The sequence below is a fragment of the Calypte anna genome, chromosome 3 (assembly GCF_003957555.1).
Source record: "Calypte anna isolate BGI_N300 chromosome 3, bCalAnn1_v1.p, whole genome shotgun sequence".
Lineage (NCBI taxonomy): Eukaryota > Metazoa > Chordata > Aves > Apodiformes > Trochilidae > Calypte > Calypte anna.
In genome coordinates this window covers 30,182,669-30,200,291 of record NC_044246.1, presented here as the reverse complement: position 1 = coordinate 30,200,291, position 17,623 = coordinate 30,182,669, and the positions used below count along the sequence as shown (strand labels likewise).

At 38.5% G+C, this 17,623-nt stretch overlaps 1 protein-coding gene across 1 annotated transcript in view; it reads right to left on the bottom strand.

The window, feature by feature from the left end:
* The window catches only part of SYNE1 (spectrin repeat containing nuclear envelope protein 1), a 304,753-nt gene that overhangs the window by 87,615 nt on the left and 199,515 nt on the right, over positions 1-17,623 (bottom strand). The window contains exons 90-95 of the mRNA XM_030446636.1: positions 14,470-14,664; positions 13,277-13,417; positions 7,401-7,589; positions 6,453-6,614; positions 4,986-5,180; positions 1,985-2,158 (exon numbers count right to left, since the gene is read on the bottom strand). Coding sequence (XP_030302496.1) covers positions 1,985-2,158; positions 4,986-5,180; positions 6,453-6,614; positions 7,401-7,589; positions 13,277-13,417; positions 14,470-14,664 — 1,056 coding nt within the window. The remainder of the gene's footprint in view (positions 1-1,984; positions 2,159-4,985; positions 5,181-6,452; positions 6,615-7,400; positions 7,590-13,276; positions 13,418-14,469; positions 14,665-17,623) is intronic.

Below are 17,623 nucleotides of genomic sequence, written 5' to 3'. Positions count from 1 at the left end.
GGATGTGTGCAGGATAAGAAGGGAAAAGTCTCTAAAAAATGGAAAACATATAGGACTTCATATAAAACTTAATACAGTATTAAGATTTTAAGATTCAGCAAAAGAACAGTGGCATTAACTTTTCTAAAAAGTTAACAGTTCTCTTTAATTTTGAGTTTCCTATAGATCAAACTAAACAAAACCACTTTAAGTCCACAGGTTTTATCTACATACAACAAACAGCTCCTGAGGATTGGTGATGACAAAACATTTGAGACTGAAAATTCCAATGATGAAGCAGTGTCGGTAGAAATTTAACGAGACGTTTAATTCATTGGACAGGTGAAACTTAACTCCCATTGAACCTGAAATAGTGGAGATCCTCATTCTTTGATATGAAAAGGGATCTTTTGCCCACCTCTCTCCTGTCTGCCTTCTAATTTTAAATTATTATGTTCATGAAGTGAACATTATAATGACACAGAGTGTTTAAACTCACATTTAAAAAAGGGAAACTCCCACTAATCTGAGAATCTGAGTGTAATAACTGAGACAAGTTTTGTCTATATGCAATTACTCCTATTACAGCAAAATGTTCTCCCTCGGTTGATCTAGTATTCTGGGTTGATTATTATTAAATTTAAAAAAAAATAGTAACTACTGATAATTACACGGTTGAATGTGAGTAGAGATTACTCCTGAATACAAAACAACACTGTCCTGGTCAACATTGCTAAGGGAAGTGTATTCTTCAGCTGAAAGAGTAAGAGTAACAAAGAACACTGCAGGTGTTTTCATACCTTTGCAGTGAGCTGTTCAATAGCTCTACTTTGAGTGGTGCAAAACCAGAAAGTTAAAAAAACCCAAGACCTTAAAGCAAAACAAAATGCCCTCCAAAAGCTGTAGAGCTGCAAATGTTCTTGCAGCCATAATATCTTGTTTTCCTACTGCTGTATTAACGTGTACTTTCTAAAGGAATGTTTTCAATCTTTAGTAAGAAGTGGGGAACAGGCTATATTTAATTTCACAAATCACTGATGATGCTAACTGAGCATATACATAGGAGGTGCTATGGATCTCAGAAACTTCATCTCCACTAATATACTGGCTCAGCCCACTCAAGTCACAGAATTGTTCTCACTGGAAAAGACCTTTAAGATGTGTAAGTCCAACTATTAACCTAGCACACTGCCAAGTCCAGTGCTAAACCATATTGCTAAGGACTGTATCTAAGTGTCTTTTTAATACCTCCAGGGATGCTGATTCACCTATCTCCCTGAACAACCCGTTCCAGTGTTTAACTGCCCTTTTAGTGAAGGAGTTTCTTCTAATATCTAATAAAAACCTTCCCTGGTGCAGCTTCAGTCCATTTCCTCTTGTTCTGTTGCTTGTTACTAGGGAGAAGAAACTGACTCCTACCTGGCTACAACCTCCTTTCAGGTAGCTGTAGAGAGTGGTAAGATCAGCCTTCTCTTCTCCAAACTAAATAACTGCAGTTCCCTCAGCTGCTCCTGGTGAGAATTGATCTCCAGACCCTTCACCAGCTTTGCTTCCCTCTTCTGAATTGGCTTCAGTACCTCAGTGTCCTTATTGTGAGGGATCCAGAACTGAACTAAGTATTCAGAGCATGGCCTCACCAATGCTGAGTACAGGCCTAAAATCACTTCCCTAGTCCTGCTGGAACACTGTTATTGACACAAATCAGGATGTTCTTGACCTTCTTGACCACCCAGGTACCCTGCTGGTTCATGGCTGTTGATCAACACTGGCAGGTCCTTTTTCTCTGAGCAGTTTTCCAGCCACTCTTCCCCAAGCCCATAGCATTGCATGGGGTGGTTGTGATCCAAGTACAGGACCCAAGCCCACAGCATTGCATGGGGTTGTTGCGACCCAAGTACAAGACCCAACAAATGGTCTTAACATTAATGCTTCATATTGGCTTCTTACTCAGACAAAGCTATGTCCATCCTGTTCATCTAAACATTAACAGGACTGCAGATTTTACCTGACAGTCTACCAGCTGTGCTTCCATGTCCATGGGTTCCTCAGCAGTAAAGAGAGCAGTGTCCAGTGTCGCTCGAGTACTGAGCAGCCAGTGGTCGAGCTCATCAGCCTCACAGCGGTACCTCTGGAGTGCCTGTTCTTGCCGCTGTTCTTCCAGCTGCTCATTCAGCCTTTCCTAGAGGTACAGATTATATTTTACTTTTTAAAAGAGAGATACACCACAATAACTGCTTTTAAATTTTTTTCCATCTCTTGCGATTTCTATATAGTATTTTTAAGCTGGAAGTTATTTCTTTTATTAACTGCAAACTTACAAAATGTTATTGTTTTCAATCGATGAACTTGCTTTCCTGGCAACTGAAATTCTGTTTCAGTTCAGTCACCTCGCTGTATTTCTACTTTCTTCAGTAGATCTCTGATATTACAGCCTTCAGAAAGTGAGGTCTTTCCTGCCTCCTCTTGCTGCTCTCCTTTGGATTTCCTTCACATTATCCAGTTTACTCAATTAGCACAGCACTGTTTGCTTAGGGAGAAAGATGCATGGGGACAGAGCTGGGAGTGGGCTGCAAGGAAAGGAGAACAGCTTTGCCTTTTTTTGGCAGCAGCAAGCTGTTGAGGTATTGTCTCTCAAGAGAGGCATCCAAGGTACTGCTGGGCCTTTGGTGTAGCCACTGTGGGTAAAGAAAATACTGAAGAGCTGTCTACCTTGTCTAGCCTTGTCTAGGCCTTGTCTAGCCTCTTGGAGGACCCATGTGGTGTGGGGTGTGGCTGACCATCTAGAAAGCAGCTTGGCAGAAAAGGACCCGGAGGCCCTGGTGGACATCAAGACCAACATAAGTCAGCAACAGGCCCTGGTGGCAAAGGCAGCAAATGGTACCCTGGGCTGCATCAGAAGTGTTGCAAGTGGATGTAAGGAGGTGATCCCTTCCCTCTACTTAACACTTGTGAGTCCACACCTAGAGTATTGTTTCCAGTTCTGGGCTCCCCAGAACATGGCAGATATAGAGAGAGTAGAAGGGATTTGGGGATCAAGGTACAGATAGAATAGGATGGTCAGAGGATACTTAGATGCATCAGGTAATCTGAAACCTAAGCATGCTACAAGTGGTATGAAACAAGCTGAGAAGATGCTATTGCATCTGCCTGGGATGGAATTAACTTCAATGCAGCCTGTAGGGTGCTATGCTTTGCAACTGTGGCTAAAACTGTGTTAATAACACAGCAGTCTTTTGGCTGTTGCTGGACAGTTGCTGCACAGCATTAAGGCTTTCTTTCCAACTGCACCTCACAAAAGCCAGTAGGCTGGGGGTGTGCAAAAGTTTGAGGGAGATGACATATCCAGCCAGCTGATCCAAACTGACCAAAGGGATATTCCACACCACCACGTGAGATCACACTCAGCAATAAAAGCTCAAGGAATGGGGAAAGAGGTGGGTGTAGGGGGGTGGCTGGGGGCAGTTGGCAGCACTTAATGCACCAGCATTCCCAAGAAACTTACATGTACTGAGCCCCTGCTTTCCAGAAAAACTGGCTAGACATCTGCTGATGGGGAAGTTGTAAGTTCCTTATTTTCCTTTCCTTGGATGCACAACTTTTCCTTAATCTATTGAGCTGTCACTTCCTCAATCCAAAAGTCTTTTTGCCTGCCTTTTATTTTTTCCCCAACCCAAGGGAGAGGGGAGTGAGGGTGAGTGTTTAAAAACTGATGATAATTTTTGTGTCTCAAGCAATGTGGAGCTGAACAGTTTTCAAGCTCTAGCTGTTCACATTAGGTCCACAGGAAGAATAGTATAATCAATGCATAACCTCATCAGCAAAATATTTTCATTACCTGTTCTACTTGTATTTCTACAATTACACCCTTGCAGTGTTCTGGAAGATTTTATCAGTGAACTCGGTGCTATAAGGTCACAGGTTAAATTATTGAGTATTGCCTGCATACTATACATATTTCTTTGCCTGGATTACTGGGGGATACTTGTGCTACTGTATCAAAGCAACTGTCACAATCCTAAGCATAGTTAAAAGTAGTGTATTTAACTCATACTTTATCTTGAAAGTATTATTTAGCAGCTCCTCCTAACTCCTATCAAAAACTTTGTAGGATCCTGTATGACGTGCTAGTTATAATCACTAAGATCCCTATTCTACTTCCAGCTCCTTATTTCTATGTAAAAGCCATTTTGCATAAAATTTTGAGAAGTAAAATTTGATGCATCTTTTTAAGAATAGCAAAAATATTTTCTAAGGACTTATTCACTGTGTCAGATGGCTGCACATAAAAAATGCAGCTGATGCACCCTGGGTCTCCCCTATGAGACAGGTAGATCCACAGAGCCAGTTCGCACTCAGTCTCTCAGAATGAATTGATGCTGGAAATAATGAAAGCAGCATTTCCTCTTTATGACTTCACCGCTGCAGTTCTCAGCAGCACAGCAGTAAAGCTTCCCTGTGATGTTCAAAAGGAGCCAAACTGCAGCCAGCTTTAGCACGACTGCATTTCTTTCACCTGTATAATCCACACGACAACATTCCTTTGGTAAAGGTGGTAGATAAAAAAATAGAGATGTATCTTCCATGATAAATGCTGGCTCACAAATCACTAGGAAAATGAGCATAGACAACAATGCAACAAGAAGCATTGGAAGAGGTGTTATTTACTGTTTTTAAGTTTTCTCCCTTCTCTTGTCTCACAGTTTGGACACAAGATTCCTCAAAAGTTTACTGTAAATAACATGATTTTTAATATCTGCACTTTATTACTACTCCTGTGGAGGACAAGTAATATCAAAGGAACCTATTGACAAATGTCATGAGGATATTAAAAGCAAATAATTTAAAATGAAACAAAATAACTATTTGCAGTGTGTTTCCAAGGTACTTCTGGTTACTTATCACCTAGTGTTAAGACGAGAGACTCACTAAACAAAACCCCAATAATTAATCAATGAAAGATCTGGAATGTGATCCAAAAGACCCACTTCTAAAAATTTTTCTTGTACCTCTAATAGTTGTCGTTTTCCTGATGCCTTCATTCGAATTGTTGCCATTCGTTCTGCCAAGACTGTGAGAGTGGACTGCAATGCCAGCTGATCAGCAGCTTCTGCATCCAGTGGTTCCGAAACCAGCTCCTGGGCTAATGATGTCTGAAGCTCAGTGATTTCTTCTTGTAACATTAAAATCTCATCCATCAAAGCCTATTTGGAAACGAGAAAAGAGAAAGTATTTGCTTCATTTATCAGTGAGAAGAAACTATCTCAAGAGGAATAGGTTTTACATAAAATTTAAGATGGCTGTTTCAGCAGAGTGTAGGGAACAGAGTGTGGTGCAATGTATCACTGCTGATTTGGTACAGTCAAAAATTCAGAAGGACAGAGTCCTGATTTTAGATGGTTAAGCTCGGATTGAGCGTCTGATAACTTACATATAGATTTCATTACTCATCTCAAATTTCAAACATATGACTAGAAGAAATTATTTTGGAAATACTGTTTGTATAGATTTATTCCTCCAACAAATTTTCAGGAGGGTACTCTAGTAGATATGTTGAAGATAATGAATGAGTGAGAGTGTGTTTGTGAAAGAAGAACATGGCTATGAGTTAGCTTCCAGACTGAAGCCTACTAATTTGACAAAGAATATCCAGCAATATATGTAAACTATTCAGAGATTAACTCCATGATGTAGAAGAAATTACTATTATATTCTTATCCTATAAATCAGTTTGCAAGATACTTTAAAAAGGATGCTGCATTACCAATACCTTGGAGCAGACACTTTTATGCCTGATGGTACATACATGATGGATGCATAGGACATCACACAGTGCTACAAAAGCCAAATGTTATCCTTTTCAGGACATGGAGTTCCTACAGAAATGAGAACCAGCCCCACCAGCTAGTTTCAAGCAATCAGATAGAAAGTTTAGATGACTAGAACTTGGACATATGGAAGACTGGTTACTTGATGAAGTATTCCTTTATTATTGAGAACACCATTTATGAAGACTTCCCTTGGGAGGGAATTTTTTGTGCACTTTGATTTGTTTAACAAGGCAGAGATTACATTTAGATCAATTTACAATACATCAGTATTGGTTATGACCTTAATAAATCTGAGCACATTTTAAATAGTCCAATCTATGCTAGTAGCACTGATGCTGAATAGGATGTGTAGGTGTCACTGAACTCAAAATTTAACAAAAGATTTTGCTGAAAATTTCAATTGGACAAACTCTTATGGATTAACTTTTTAAAAAGGTTCCTTCTTAAAAGAATCTCCAGTACACTAGCTTTAGAACAGCAGGAAGTCCAGAAAGGTAAGGCATACACTTAACAGAGAAGGTTCATACAACTAATGCATGTTTTTGAGGCATCCAGCTGCAAAGAATGCCACTATCTAAAAAAAGGGAACTAAGATACACATGTAAGTGTATGCTCTCCCTCTATTTCCCACATCTAAGTTTTTACCTGATGTTCAGCCATTTGGCTCTCTGGGCTTTTGGCTGCTTCCAAGCTCTCATTTAGTTTGATTTCAGTGGTTTCCATTTTTGTGGATATAGACTGGAGCGTGTCCTGATACTTCTGTTGACGCTCAAGAGCTTCATAGAGGGTGCGCTGCTTTTCACTGATCTGAAGAGGAATGGAAGGAATAAATCCTGACCTCTGATAAAAGATTTGCTTTGCTCTTTCTTCTGCTTCATACATCCTTACAAGAATTAAAAAAAAAACTTGCAAGAAGCTTTCAGAAGTATAAATTATCAAGCAAAACATCCACATTAATATTTACCTGTTGAAATGTCATTAGTCAAATCCCAAGTTCTGTGACTGGAAAAAATGAACTTCAATATTCAGTGAAAATGTAGGCACATTCTCATGCCTTGTTTTAGGTCTTATGCACTCAAACAAATCAAACACATCACATGTGGATGTGCACAATTTGCTAGACATATCGTTCTTACTACCCCATAATAGCTACTGTGCCTCTGCAAAGAACTAAGATATATAGTATTTATGAAAATATTGACCATTTTCATACAGCACAGAATGATTATGTTGCACTACTAAATAGAAAGGCTTTAAGTTGACTTCACATTTGGAGAAACTGGATTCTTGGGCCTGTTTTGCCTACTCATCTATCACGAGTGTATTTCCCTGTTAGGTTATGGAATAAAGTCTGATAACAACCCATATTTCTGAAGGCAACTATCAGCCTTAATGACTTTTATTTTTTCTTAATGAGGGTCCATCCAGCCCTTCAAATAATAAGCAAAGCCAGTGCAATACAATATCACAACTAGCAATTCTTGTTACCTAAAAACCAAGAACTGCAGGGAAGACAACTAGCTAAGCCAATTCTTTACAATTTATTCCTTGCAAACTAGCTGATTATTTTCAACTCTCAAGATGAAGACTCACCACATTTTTCAGTGTTTCCCAAGAACGCTGCAAATCATCCAGTTTGGCACTAGCTGCTGATTCGAAGCCTGGTTCATAAAACTCCTGGGTGGCTGAAGTGCTGGGTTGAATTTTAGCAGCTTCTGTCTGCAACTGTTCAGCAGAGAAGGCCAACTGTTCAGCAGACAAGGCTTGGTAATAAGCGATGTCCTACAAACATGAAGCACATTACTGAATTTTCAAAATGCATGATGATGAATAAAAATATCCCTCCACATACTACCCCATTGCATATGTCCATTAAAAAAAATCTACCAAGCCAAAACTAACAGGAAACCTCTGAGCAATGCAGTAAACAAATATTTAGTAGTAGTAGTCTAAGTATAGTTTGGAGCTTCACTATGATTAAGACTGTGGATGCATATTTTTTCATGTTCATATCAGCAAGGAGGTGCAGGGGGCAACTGGACAGACATGGAAAGACTGGGAGGGGAGTGCTACAAATCAGTGTTTTTCTAGCATCATCACAACTACACATGGGTAAAACCCATCACAACACACAGTGGGATAAAATACTATAGGTGGCAAATAATATCACCCTAGTCAATACGAGCAAAGAGATGGCAACAGAAGGACCAAAAAGGAATATGCTCAAGGACTAGTCAATGATGTAAGAAAGAGTATGGAGTACTAAGTTACAGTAAGCCTTCAAACAAACAGGTGCTCTCAAGTAGCTTATTAAAGATAGGAAAAGGGATTAAAAGTACTAAGGAAAATGGGCAACTGTTGGTAATTCAGGGTGGAGCTGTTTTTTACTAGAACTTCTATACACCATGTATCGACATTTCTTCAAATATTTTAAGTGATGACGATCAACAAAAAACATAAAATTAAGGAAACATGCACAGTATCTATATTTAAGTCAGGAAAGCAGACTTGATGACAAGGATTATTTAAAACTGAAGCCATGCATGACAGTTCCCACCCCATCTATCTGGAAGGTCAAATGCTGCAGCCTTCCTTCTTCTTATGTGGTAGCCCCACTTAAGGAACTATGCTCCAAATCATGTGACACAGCGGCTGTTACCCAGTTTTGTCAATCATTTTGAATTTGTAAATGTGCCTGATAAAAAAACTGGACACACTTTTGCTGTGAGTGAAATTAGTGAGACATTTTCCACCAATTTCTGTTAGGTTGGGCCAAACCTCTTTTCAGGCAGCTCTCAAAGCTACCATAATATTTGCATTTAAAATTGCTCAAAATCAACTGAACAGTATCCTTGGAAAATCCTCCTCCAATGATTACAAATTTCTCAAATTACTTTTTTCCTAAGTTTGTATGATGGAGAAGAAAATTCAGCATGTCCAGCCATGTGACCGAGAGAAAACTGTCTTTCTGCTGACAACTTAAGAGAGCTGTGTCTATCAAACAGACCACAGACCATTTGCTGTACTGTAAGTGTAAGAGTTTAAATGTGTATAAATACCTAAAGAGAAGGTGCAAAGAAGACAGAGTCAGGTTCATTTCTGTGGAGCCCAGTGACAGGACAAGGGAAAGTCAGCACAAATTGAAAAACAGCAGGTACCCCCTGAACATCAAGAAACCTTTTTTACTGTGGGGGTGACTGAGCACTGGGACAGGCTCTCTAGGGAACCTGTGGAGTCTCCGTCCTTGGAGACACTCAAAAGCCACTTGGATGTAGCTCCAGATAACCTGTTGTATTTTGCCAGGGCTTAAGGAAGAGGACTGGACCCAGTAATCTCGAAAATTCCCTTCATACCTCAACCATTCTCCAATTCCAATAGGTATATAAAAGTTATGTACTTAACAAGACTACATCTGAGGCACCAGAGTTTACAGTATAATCGGGATCCTAATTTGGAGCAGAATCTTTTTTCCCCAAATGTAATTTATATATGTTATCTAAAACCTATGTGAACAAAAAAAAAAACAAGCTCTGAAAGAGTATAGACACCAGGCCACTCCCTAGGCACAGTAATCTCTTGGGTTCTGTTTTTAACCAAACCTAGGGAGTACAAAATGCTCACCTGTCTGAGAAAACACCCCATCACCCAGCAGCGACACAGATAGAGTTCTTTAATCCTTGCCCCAAGAATGAAGAGACTTATCAGTTTGTCTGCTTCTGGGGAGGGATTTTTTAAAAGAACATGTAGCAATAGGACAAAGGTTAAGGGCTTGAAGATGGAAAAGTGTCAATTTAAGTTAGTAGGAAGAAATCCTTTACTGTGAGGGTGGAGAGGGTGCCCAAGGGAAGTTGTGGCTGCCCCCTCCCTGGAAGTGTTCAAGGCCAGGTTGGATGGGGCTTTGAGCAACCTGGTCTAGTGGAATGTGCCCCTGCTCATGCATAGTGAGTTGGAACTAGATGATCTTTAAGAGTCCTCTTTCAGTCCAAACCATTCTATGATTCTATGAGGAATGGACATTTTAACAATTCTGCTGATACTCACAAATGACCTACAATACTTCTAAGGGAAGGCAGCAGCCAAGAGTATATTTTATAGACAGTTCAATCAGACATCTTTACTGAGGATGCCTGAAAAGATCAGTGTGTCCAGAAAAGCAGAAGACGCAAGAATGGATACGACATAAAATTATCCAAAAGTGTCAGATGAGATACTTCCTCAAAGGCAATAATTGGAAAACTTGTAAACTCTAATGAAAGTGTTTATGATATCCAGGAGCCAACAAGGAACAGGCAACAGCACAGCACAGTATTCAGTACTTAATTTTCAAAATTTTTGCTTTGACCACAAGTGGTATTTCCAAGTAACAGTGTAAATTGCTCTAGTACATACAACTTCTCATTTTGCCGTGTCTACACCTGCTCTCAAGTTCTCAGCTAGTTCTCTCTCAAGACCAAGGGAAAAGCTGTGCTTCTGTGACTTATTAATGATAATTTCCAGAATAAAGGCCTTATTATTTTAAAGAGGGAAAACCGATCTCTTTTCCCATCTTTCCAACATCTTTTTGGAGTAAACAACAGGGAAGATTCTTTTTGGTATAGCTTTAATGCTGATAGTGTGTATCCAGATGTTCTTACACATTTTGTTGCTCCAATAAAGGCCCTAACATCTCATGCCATCTTTTACAAAAATTAGCCAATAAAAAATACTCAAGCTTTGCTGTTAGGATGAAAGGGCAAAGGTTGTGTTTAGATTTCAAAAGATATTTAACAAGGGCTGTTGCACTCTCGATGAGTTTTCTTAAGGAAGGAAGGAGAAATAATTATTAAGTAGGCTGTGAGCAAGGAGATAGACATTTAACCCAGTGCTGAACACTTGGACCACAGGGCCACCTGTGACCTCCAAGGCTTTGTGTCAGCATTTCAGCTTTTGCAGTTCAAATGTTCTGCATTATACATCTGGAAAATAAGTTTTAGAATAATGCACTATATTTTAATCAACTATATCTTTGGGTAAGCATGCTAAGTTTTAGCCACAGAGGATTTTCATTCAGTACTGCAGCACAGATGAAGTACCTGATCTTGCTACACATAAAAAAACCTGCATCACAGGACTGTTGTCTCTTGCCAAAATATACCCTGTGAAATCCCCCAGCTTTGTAAAGGTAAACCTTTTAAGAGTTGTTTCCCACTTCCCATCCCCAGTTATCTTTAGAGGGGTTTCAGTACAAAACAAATAACCTGGGCAACTGTTAACATAGAACAGTGCTGGATCTGTCACTTTCTTGCATTTATGGTTTTATTTTAAATCATTTCAATACACAAGACAAATATTTCCACTAACATGCACTTGGCATTTGTTTTATATTTTCATGACTTGTTAGCAATAAAAAATAGTGCAGACTCTAGTCTCAGCTCAGAATAGTCACCACCTCACCATTCAGAGATGCTAGGAAACCCTGATGAAAGACCATACACAGATTATAAGAGTTAAAAAATAGTCTTAACATTCAACCTTCCCTCCGAAAACACCCCATTTCATATGAGCTTTTAATTTCTTCTAAAAAGTAGATTAATGCAATTTTTTCTTTCTACAGTTCCCATTCATACATTTTTCTGGAACTCTGCAGGAGATTTCTCTCAATATTGTCTCCTTTTTAAAACAAAGCATTTCCAAATTGGTTTTGCCGAGTCTACTACCAAATATACAATATTTTACACTTACATTTAAGCTCCTAATTATTTTATCTCTAGATAGTTTGCTGTGCTTTAAACCAACCTTCTTTGCTGATGTCTCCCTGGGAATTCATCATGACCAGCACTGGTAGTTTTATAACTTCTATAGTTTTAACTTCATGTGAGTGTAAACCTAAGCATTTTGTAAGATAACCACTGCATTTTGGAAATATCCTTCTGCTTCCTGTTTAGTACATGCAGTTCATTTCAACATTAACCAAACTGAAGAAACCTTAACCTGTCAGGTTTTAGATCATTGTAACACCAGTAACTTTATTTTTTCAAGTAAATTTTTCTTTTCTTTATCTTTTTATCTTTGGACACATGAAAGGCACAATCTTTTTGTTCAATTTCACCCTGTAAAACACAGGTTCTAAAACTGGCATTTTGGTGTCAGCTCATGGTAAAGAGCACCTTCACTGGATTTTCCCTATTATTTGAGCTACTGGAGCTTTTGATCTGCTTTTGATTTTAATTTTTTTTTTAAATTTTCAGATCAAGGTAATGAACTGACACTAAATTTGTGTATTAGAAAGCAAGTTACTTTTTCTCCTTTATCTCTTTCACTGATCAACAGACAAGATTTTTGTGCTGATATATATATAGCTGCCTTTCTACTGGAAGTAAAATTTAGTGGGAATTTTCTGATAAGCTGAAATGACAGAAAAATTCTTATTTATTTTTTATTATGAAGGTAACACTGTAACTTTATAGTTATGAAGATTTAGTTACCAATCTTACTGTCTTGCTTCAGTATTCTTTCTTAAATTAGTTCATGAACAATAATCACTTATATTTAGTAACTTCTGTAGCATCATGTTCATCTTTCAAATCAGTGGAAGGAATTAGCAGGCAGATTGCTCAAGCTTGTCTGTTTCTGCTCAGCAATACAACACATTACCTTCCTACTCTTGAAATCTGTAGTGCTCAATTTTGGAAGCAGCCACAAATGAAAAAACTACTAACCAACAACAAAACCCACAACATAATGAATGCAGTGTGATGGTGGCTGCTCCTAAGTCTCATTTCTAAACTTCTGAAGCTGAACACTTTATCTATGTCTTCATGTGCATGGTATGCAATGAGCTTGTTCATTGCTAACATGCTAATCAGTTCTGATGTACATTATTAGAACTGCCAGAGTCCTCAGCTTTGATTTAAATTCTAACTTTCACTGAACTGCCTTGTTATAGCTTAAAATAGATTGTCAGTGAAAGTATGGAATGAATAATACATGAAAAAATACATGGAAGTTAATATTTGAAATGGTTTAAAGTGGAAGATACCAGACTGTGGCTTCAATGTTAGGATGTCAGTGGTACCATAAGATAGATATATATGGACATAACGCAATGTTCTTTTATGAGCAGTATAAAATTGCATTTTTTTTCTCAGGATGCAAGATTCCATTGAGTATTATTGTGAAAATAAAAATTAGGTTATAAGTAGAGATATTGACACATAGTGACATGGAAGAGCTCTGTAACTGTCACTGAAAATTTATTTGTAAAAATAGTGAATAGCCATAACACCAAATTTATACACTTCAAATTCAGAAATTCAGTATTTGTATCCATTTTGGACTAGAACCTCAAGGTTCACTTAAGTCAGAGGTTAAGCCTCAAATCCTCTGAGCTATAGGAAAACACAGTTTCAGAGGATTATATGAACCACCTGTGGAATGGAACCAAGCATGCCTCTGAGATAAAAGCTGGATGAATGCCAAGAGGGAGGTACCTGGTTAACAGAAGCATCTGTATTAGCCACAGGTGAGGGAGAGCGACAGGCAGGTGGAGAAGAAATCTCACTGTTGGTTCCCTCCTCCCCAGACTCCTCAGTGACCGGGGAGAGCAGCGTGTGACAGCGACCAGCAGTCATCTGCCACAGGAAAAGCAATCCCAGAGCACAGGAAGAAAATCAGTTACCTCAACTTACTTTTGACTTAGACTGAGGTCAAAACAAGAAGACACATGGCCACAATTACCATGCCATTATTAAGCCATACTTAATACTATTACAGTATTAAAAAATCTGGTTCAATTGACAGTCTCATTTGCTTGTCATACTCCAGTATGAACATGTTCTCCTGTACTGTAATGAATTTAAAAGAATACATATAGCAAGAAATTAAACTACAAGAAATTAGGGTTTATCTAAACATATTCCAATACAATCACTGCTGCATATGTAAATACTATAGAGATCTACAGAATAATGCACTATTTGCCTCAGTACCCAGGCCTTGTTAGAATAAGGAACAGACTTAAAATGGATAGACACAATCCAGTAGAAGTATATTTTTCTTGATTACTCAGTGTTGTTATAAAGTGATAAATGCTCAAATTTCCACTCTGATTTTACTCAAAAATCCCAATAGCATCAGCAGTATGTTTGTAATGAGAACCAATTTGGAACAAATAGAAGCAGAGTATTTCAAACATGAGGCCTGACAGTACTCAGCCAGCTTTCATTTCCAACACATTAATCTGAGAATATAGCAACACACTATTATCATATCAACATATTAAGACAAGAGCTTTAAAAAATATGCATATTATAAAAATATGCTTTATAATACCTATACACTGCAACATGTTATGAAATATTTATAACAGTTTAATTGTATTCCTGCAATTCTTGCTCTCGCACTCTGACAGCTATGAAAAAGTGCTATATTTTCATCTTATTACAGATAACTTTGATTGGTATTTGTCTGTTCAATAACTTCATCCTTTATCAACAAGTCTTTGAAACCTACATAAAGCAAAATACAGTAAGGGGAAGCTGCAGCATGTGTGGTTTGCCACACACCAGCCATTTCAAAAGCAAAATGTATATGTCAGCTGCAGCAATTTGCTACACAGGAATGTTGCAATGATGCAAAAGCAAGCAGCTCAGATAAACGGCACCAAGACCAAAGCATTCCTTACCATAACCACCGAGGGATGAGCAGAGTGTGCTGGGAGCAGGTCTGAATCCAGCTCCTCCATTCCCTCTGAAAGCCCCTCCACTTCTGTCACTGTCAGCAGCATGGTGGCATGTTTTGCTTTCATAGTCAGCATCTTGCACTTGGAATTCAAAGAAGCAATTTGCTCCTGGTATCCTTTGATCTTCTGAGCCAGCTCCTGAGGAAACATTTTTTTTTTTTTTTTTTTTTTAATTTCCCCCTAATGCAGAGGCAGCTTTACTAAAGGCCACAGGACCCGCAGCATTTCAGCTTCTGTGGTGAAGGCAAGCTCTCCCTCCAAGCCCAGCCAATAAAATCATAGCACTGCCTCTCAGAAACCCTGCAATAAGCCGCCGCACTAGCTGACAAGCAGGATGTTGATAGTGGAGGGAACAAGTCAGGCTGCTTCTGGCTGCACAGCTACACCGCAGAGCCGAGAGCTCTGAAGCGAAACCGGAAAAGCGCTGCAAAGGGCTCCGTGTCTGTGTGTGATGGCTGCAGGAGGCAGAGAGGAAACACCTCACGCATGCACCCAGCCTGAACCTGACACAAACCACTGTGAGCTTCAGACTGCAGCAAAAGGGCACGAATCTTCCCCTTCCTTCCCTATTTCCCTCCTTTCCCCCTCTGCCTCCCCCGTTCTATTTCCATTTATCCGAGGAAAGCGAAGCGGCTCTGCCTGGCGCATGCCATGGAAATGAGGTCATATGGGAGCCACAACTGCGAAAAATGCCTCGTTCAGCTCTCGGCAGAGAATGGATTGTTCAAACAATAACTCGCGAGGTCTGACACGGTCAAATGTGATAGGAATGATCAGTCACACAGTAAGATTAAATGCAGACTGGATCACTTTTTGCCAGTGCTTGGATAAGCTGTATTTTAAGCTTGCTCAGGTTTTGCGTAAATCTTCGGAATTAAAAGGTGGGCTGAACACAGTATAACTTTCTTTAAAAAGAGCTGAGAGAACTGTCCTAAGGCAGAGTAGATTTTAAAATACTGTATTTTATGGCTATGAAATCGTTTATCTGCGTGGCCAAATCCTGTCATAAGTTAAAGTTTAGTTGGAGAAGAAAGATGGAAATGAATAGCCTTAGAAAGTAACCTGTCTTCTCTCCTACCCTGTACTGCTGCGCAATTCAAAGATTTGAACAAATATGCTTAAAATGAAAAAAATGTGGAAGATTCTCACATTTCTGCCAAAGCTATTGTTTCTGTCTCCCTGGAGCCTCAGTTACATGATAGAATTTTGATCTATAGCGTAAAAACAACATTTGTGTAAGCTTGCCTGCTAAATCAGTGATTATTTTATTCAAATATATATATTCTGCTTTATTTTTATATTTGCTACTATTTAGTCAACAAACACAACCTTTCAAGGAAAAATAGCGACAGAAGCTGCAAAATTTAGTAGGTATAATAATAAGTAATTATAATATCTTTTAAAAAGTAATTAAGATTACTGCTTCAAACTGGTAAAATTAAATTTTTTTTTTTTTGGTTGTACAACATTTTCAGGGAACTATTTCCTCAAAATCACCGCAGAAGAATCATAATGAGAAATACAGGGTTAGAAATGAAAGGAACACAAAGACTGAGAATGACACTTTACTGCCTGGGTTTCAATGGTATATGGTCACTGTTTGTCATCTTAGCAACAAAAGGAGCTCTCCTGGAGGTCCAAGGCTTTCCTTGGAGACTAAGCAGTCTTGATTACAAACATCAACTAAACCAATCAAAAAAAAAACTGAAATCAAATCAAGGCATAACTTTAAAGTCTAGCAGCTGGATAGCTGCTCTGTTTGGGAAGCACCAGTCATTCATTAATCCTCAGTGAATGGCACCTCTGGGGCTAAGTGGGAAGTTACTGTCATTTAATATACTCACTTAACCCCATCACTATTACTAAGACACAATAGCATTCGTGGCATTAATATTCAGTGCACCAAGTTTCTAACATATCTCTCTCAAAACAAAAAACAAAGAAATGGAGGCAGAAGTGTGATTTTGGAAAAAACAAACAAACAAACAAAAAAAACCAATCAAAAAACCAAAACAAACAAAAACCCAAAACCAAACAAAACTATAAAAGCAACATCCTACAGTACTGTGCTACCCATTATGCTAATTCACAAGTATGGAGATATTTGCCCATTTTCCTCTCTAGAAATCTAAAGAAACACATTTCAGGAAACATAGTTCCACAGTGGAGTTACACACATGCATAACAATACAAGCTTCTTACAAATTAAGGTTTACTTCCCCTCTACTTTATTCCTCTTATTTTAAGTCTAAGTATAGTTACTACAAATGTCCTTTTGAGCTGTTTTTCATGCAGGCTTCAACAAGGAATTTGATAAATAATGTTTTCTTAGGTACAAACACAAATAACAAGCATCTTGACAGACTTGCTTTTTGAAATAGTATAACATAGGGTTCAATAAATAGTCCTTTATGTTATGCTTTTCCACAGTTATTTGGCAGACAAAATATTAACCAAAAATATGCATATCTCAGTCTTTTGAAACTCATTACCCTTCAACATGGAAATCTTACAAGTATGAAACATGTCCACTCTGGTTGATCCCAATATGTGCAATAGAGTAAAGCTGCTCTTTTCCTGAACACGTTTAAAAGGAGTCCTAGCTACCAAACTTGTTCAAATGCACATGAAACTTCAAGCTTCCCCATTTTTAATTCCTTCCTCCCTGCATCATCATTCCTTCCTCCAGCAATATTACCCTGTATCACTGAAGTCACTTTCCTGCTTTTGCTGTTTCAGAACATTTAAAGAGAGAATAGTAGCACTTTTAAATTCAGTACTAATCAACAAGAATTGTATAAGCCAACTGCTCTGCATTTACACTAAGTAACTTGGAACAAGTGGATAGAAAATGAGCAACACATATAATGTTAGGTTATATTAAATAATAGCACAGATAGCTTGTCATTTTAAGGTAAAGAAATGGTGCCACCTGGTGCCAAAAGCAACACAGAGAATTCAATAGAGTCTTTCCTATCTCAAGAAGCACATATCAGACAGGGCTCAGTAGCTCCCACAGCAGCACAGCAAAAATGCTGCAGAGACTTTTCCCAAATCATTCAAGGGCTGAAGATCAATGACTTTGAGGGCAGGACCT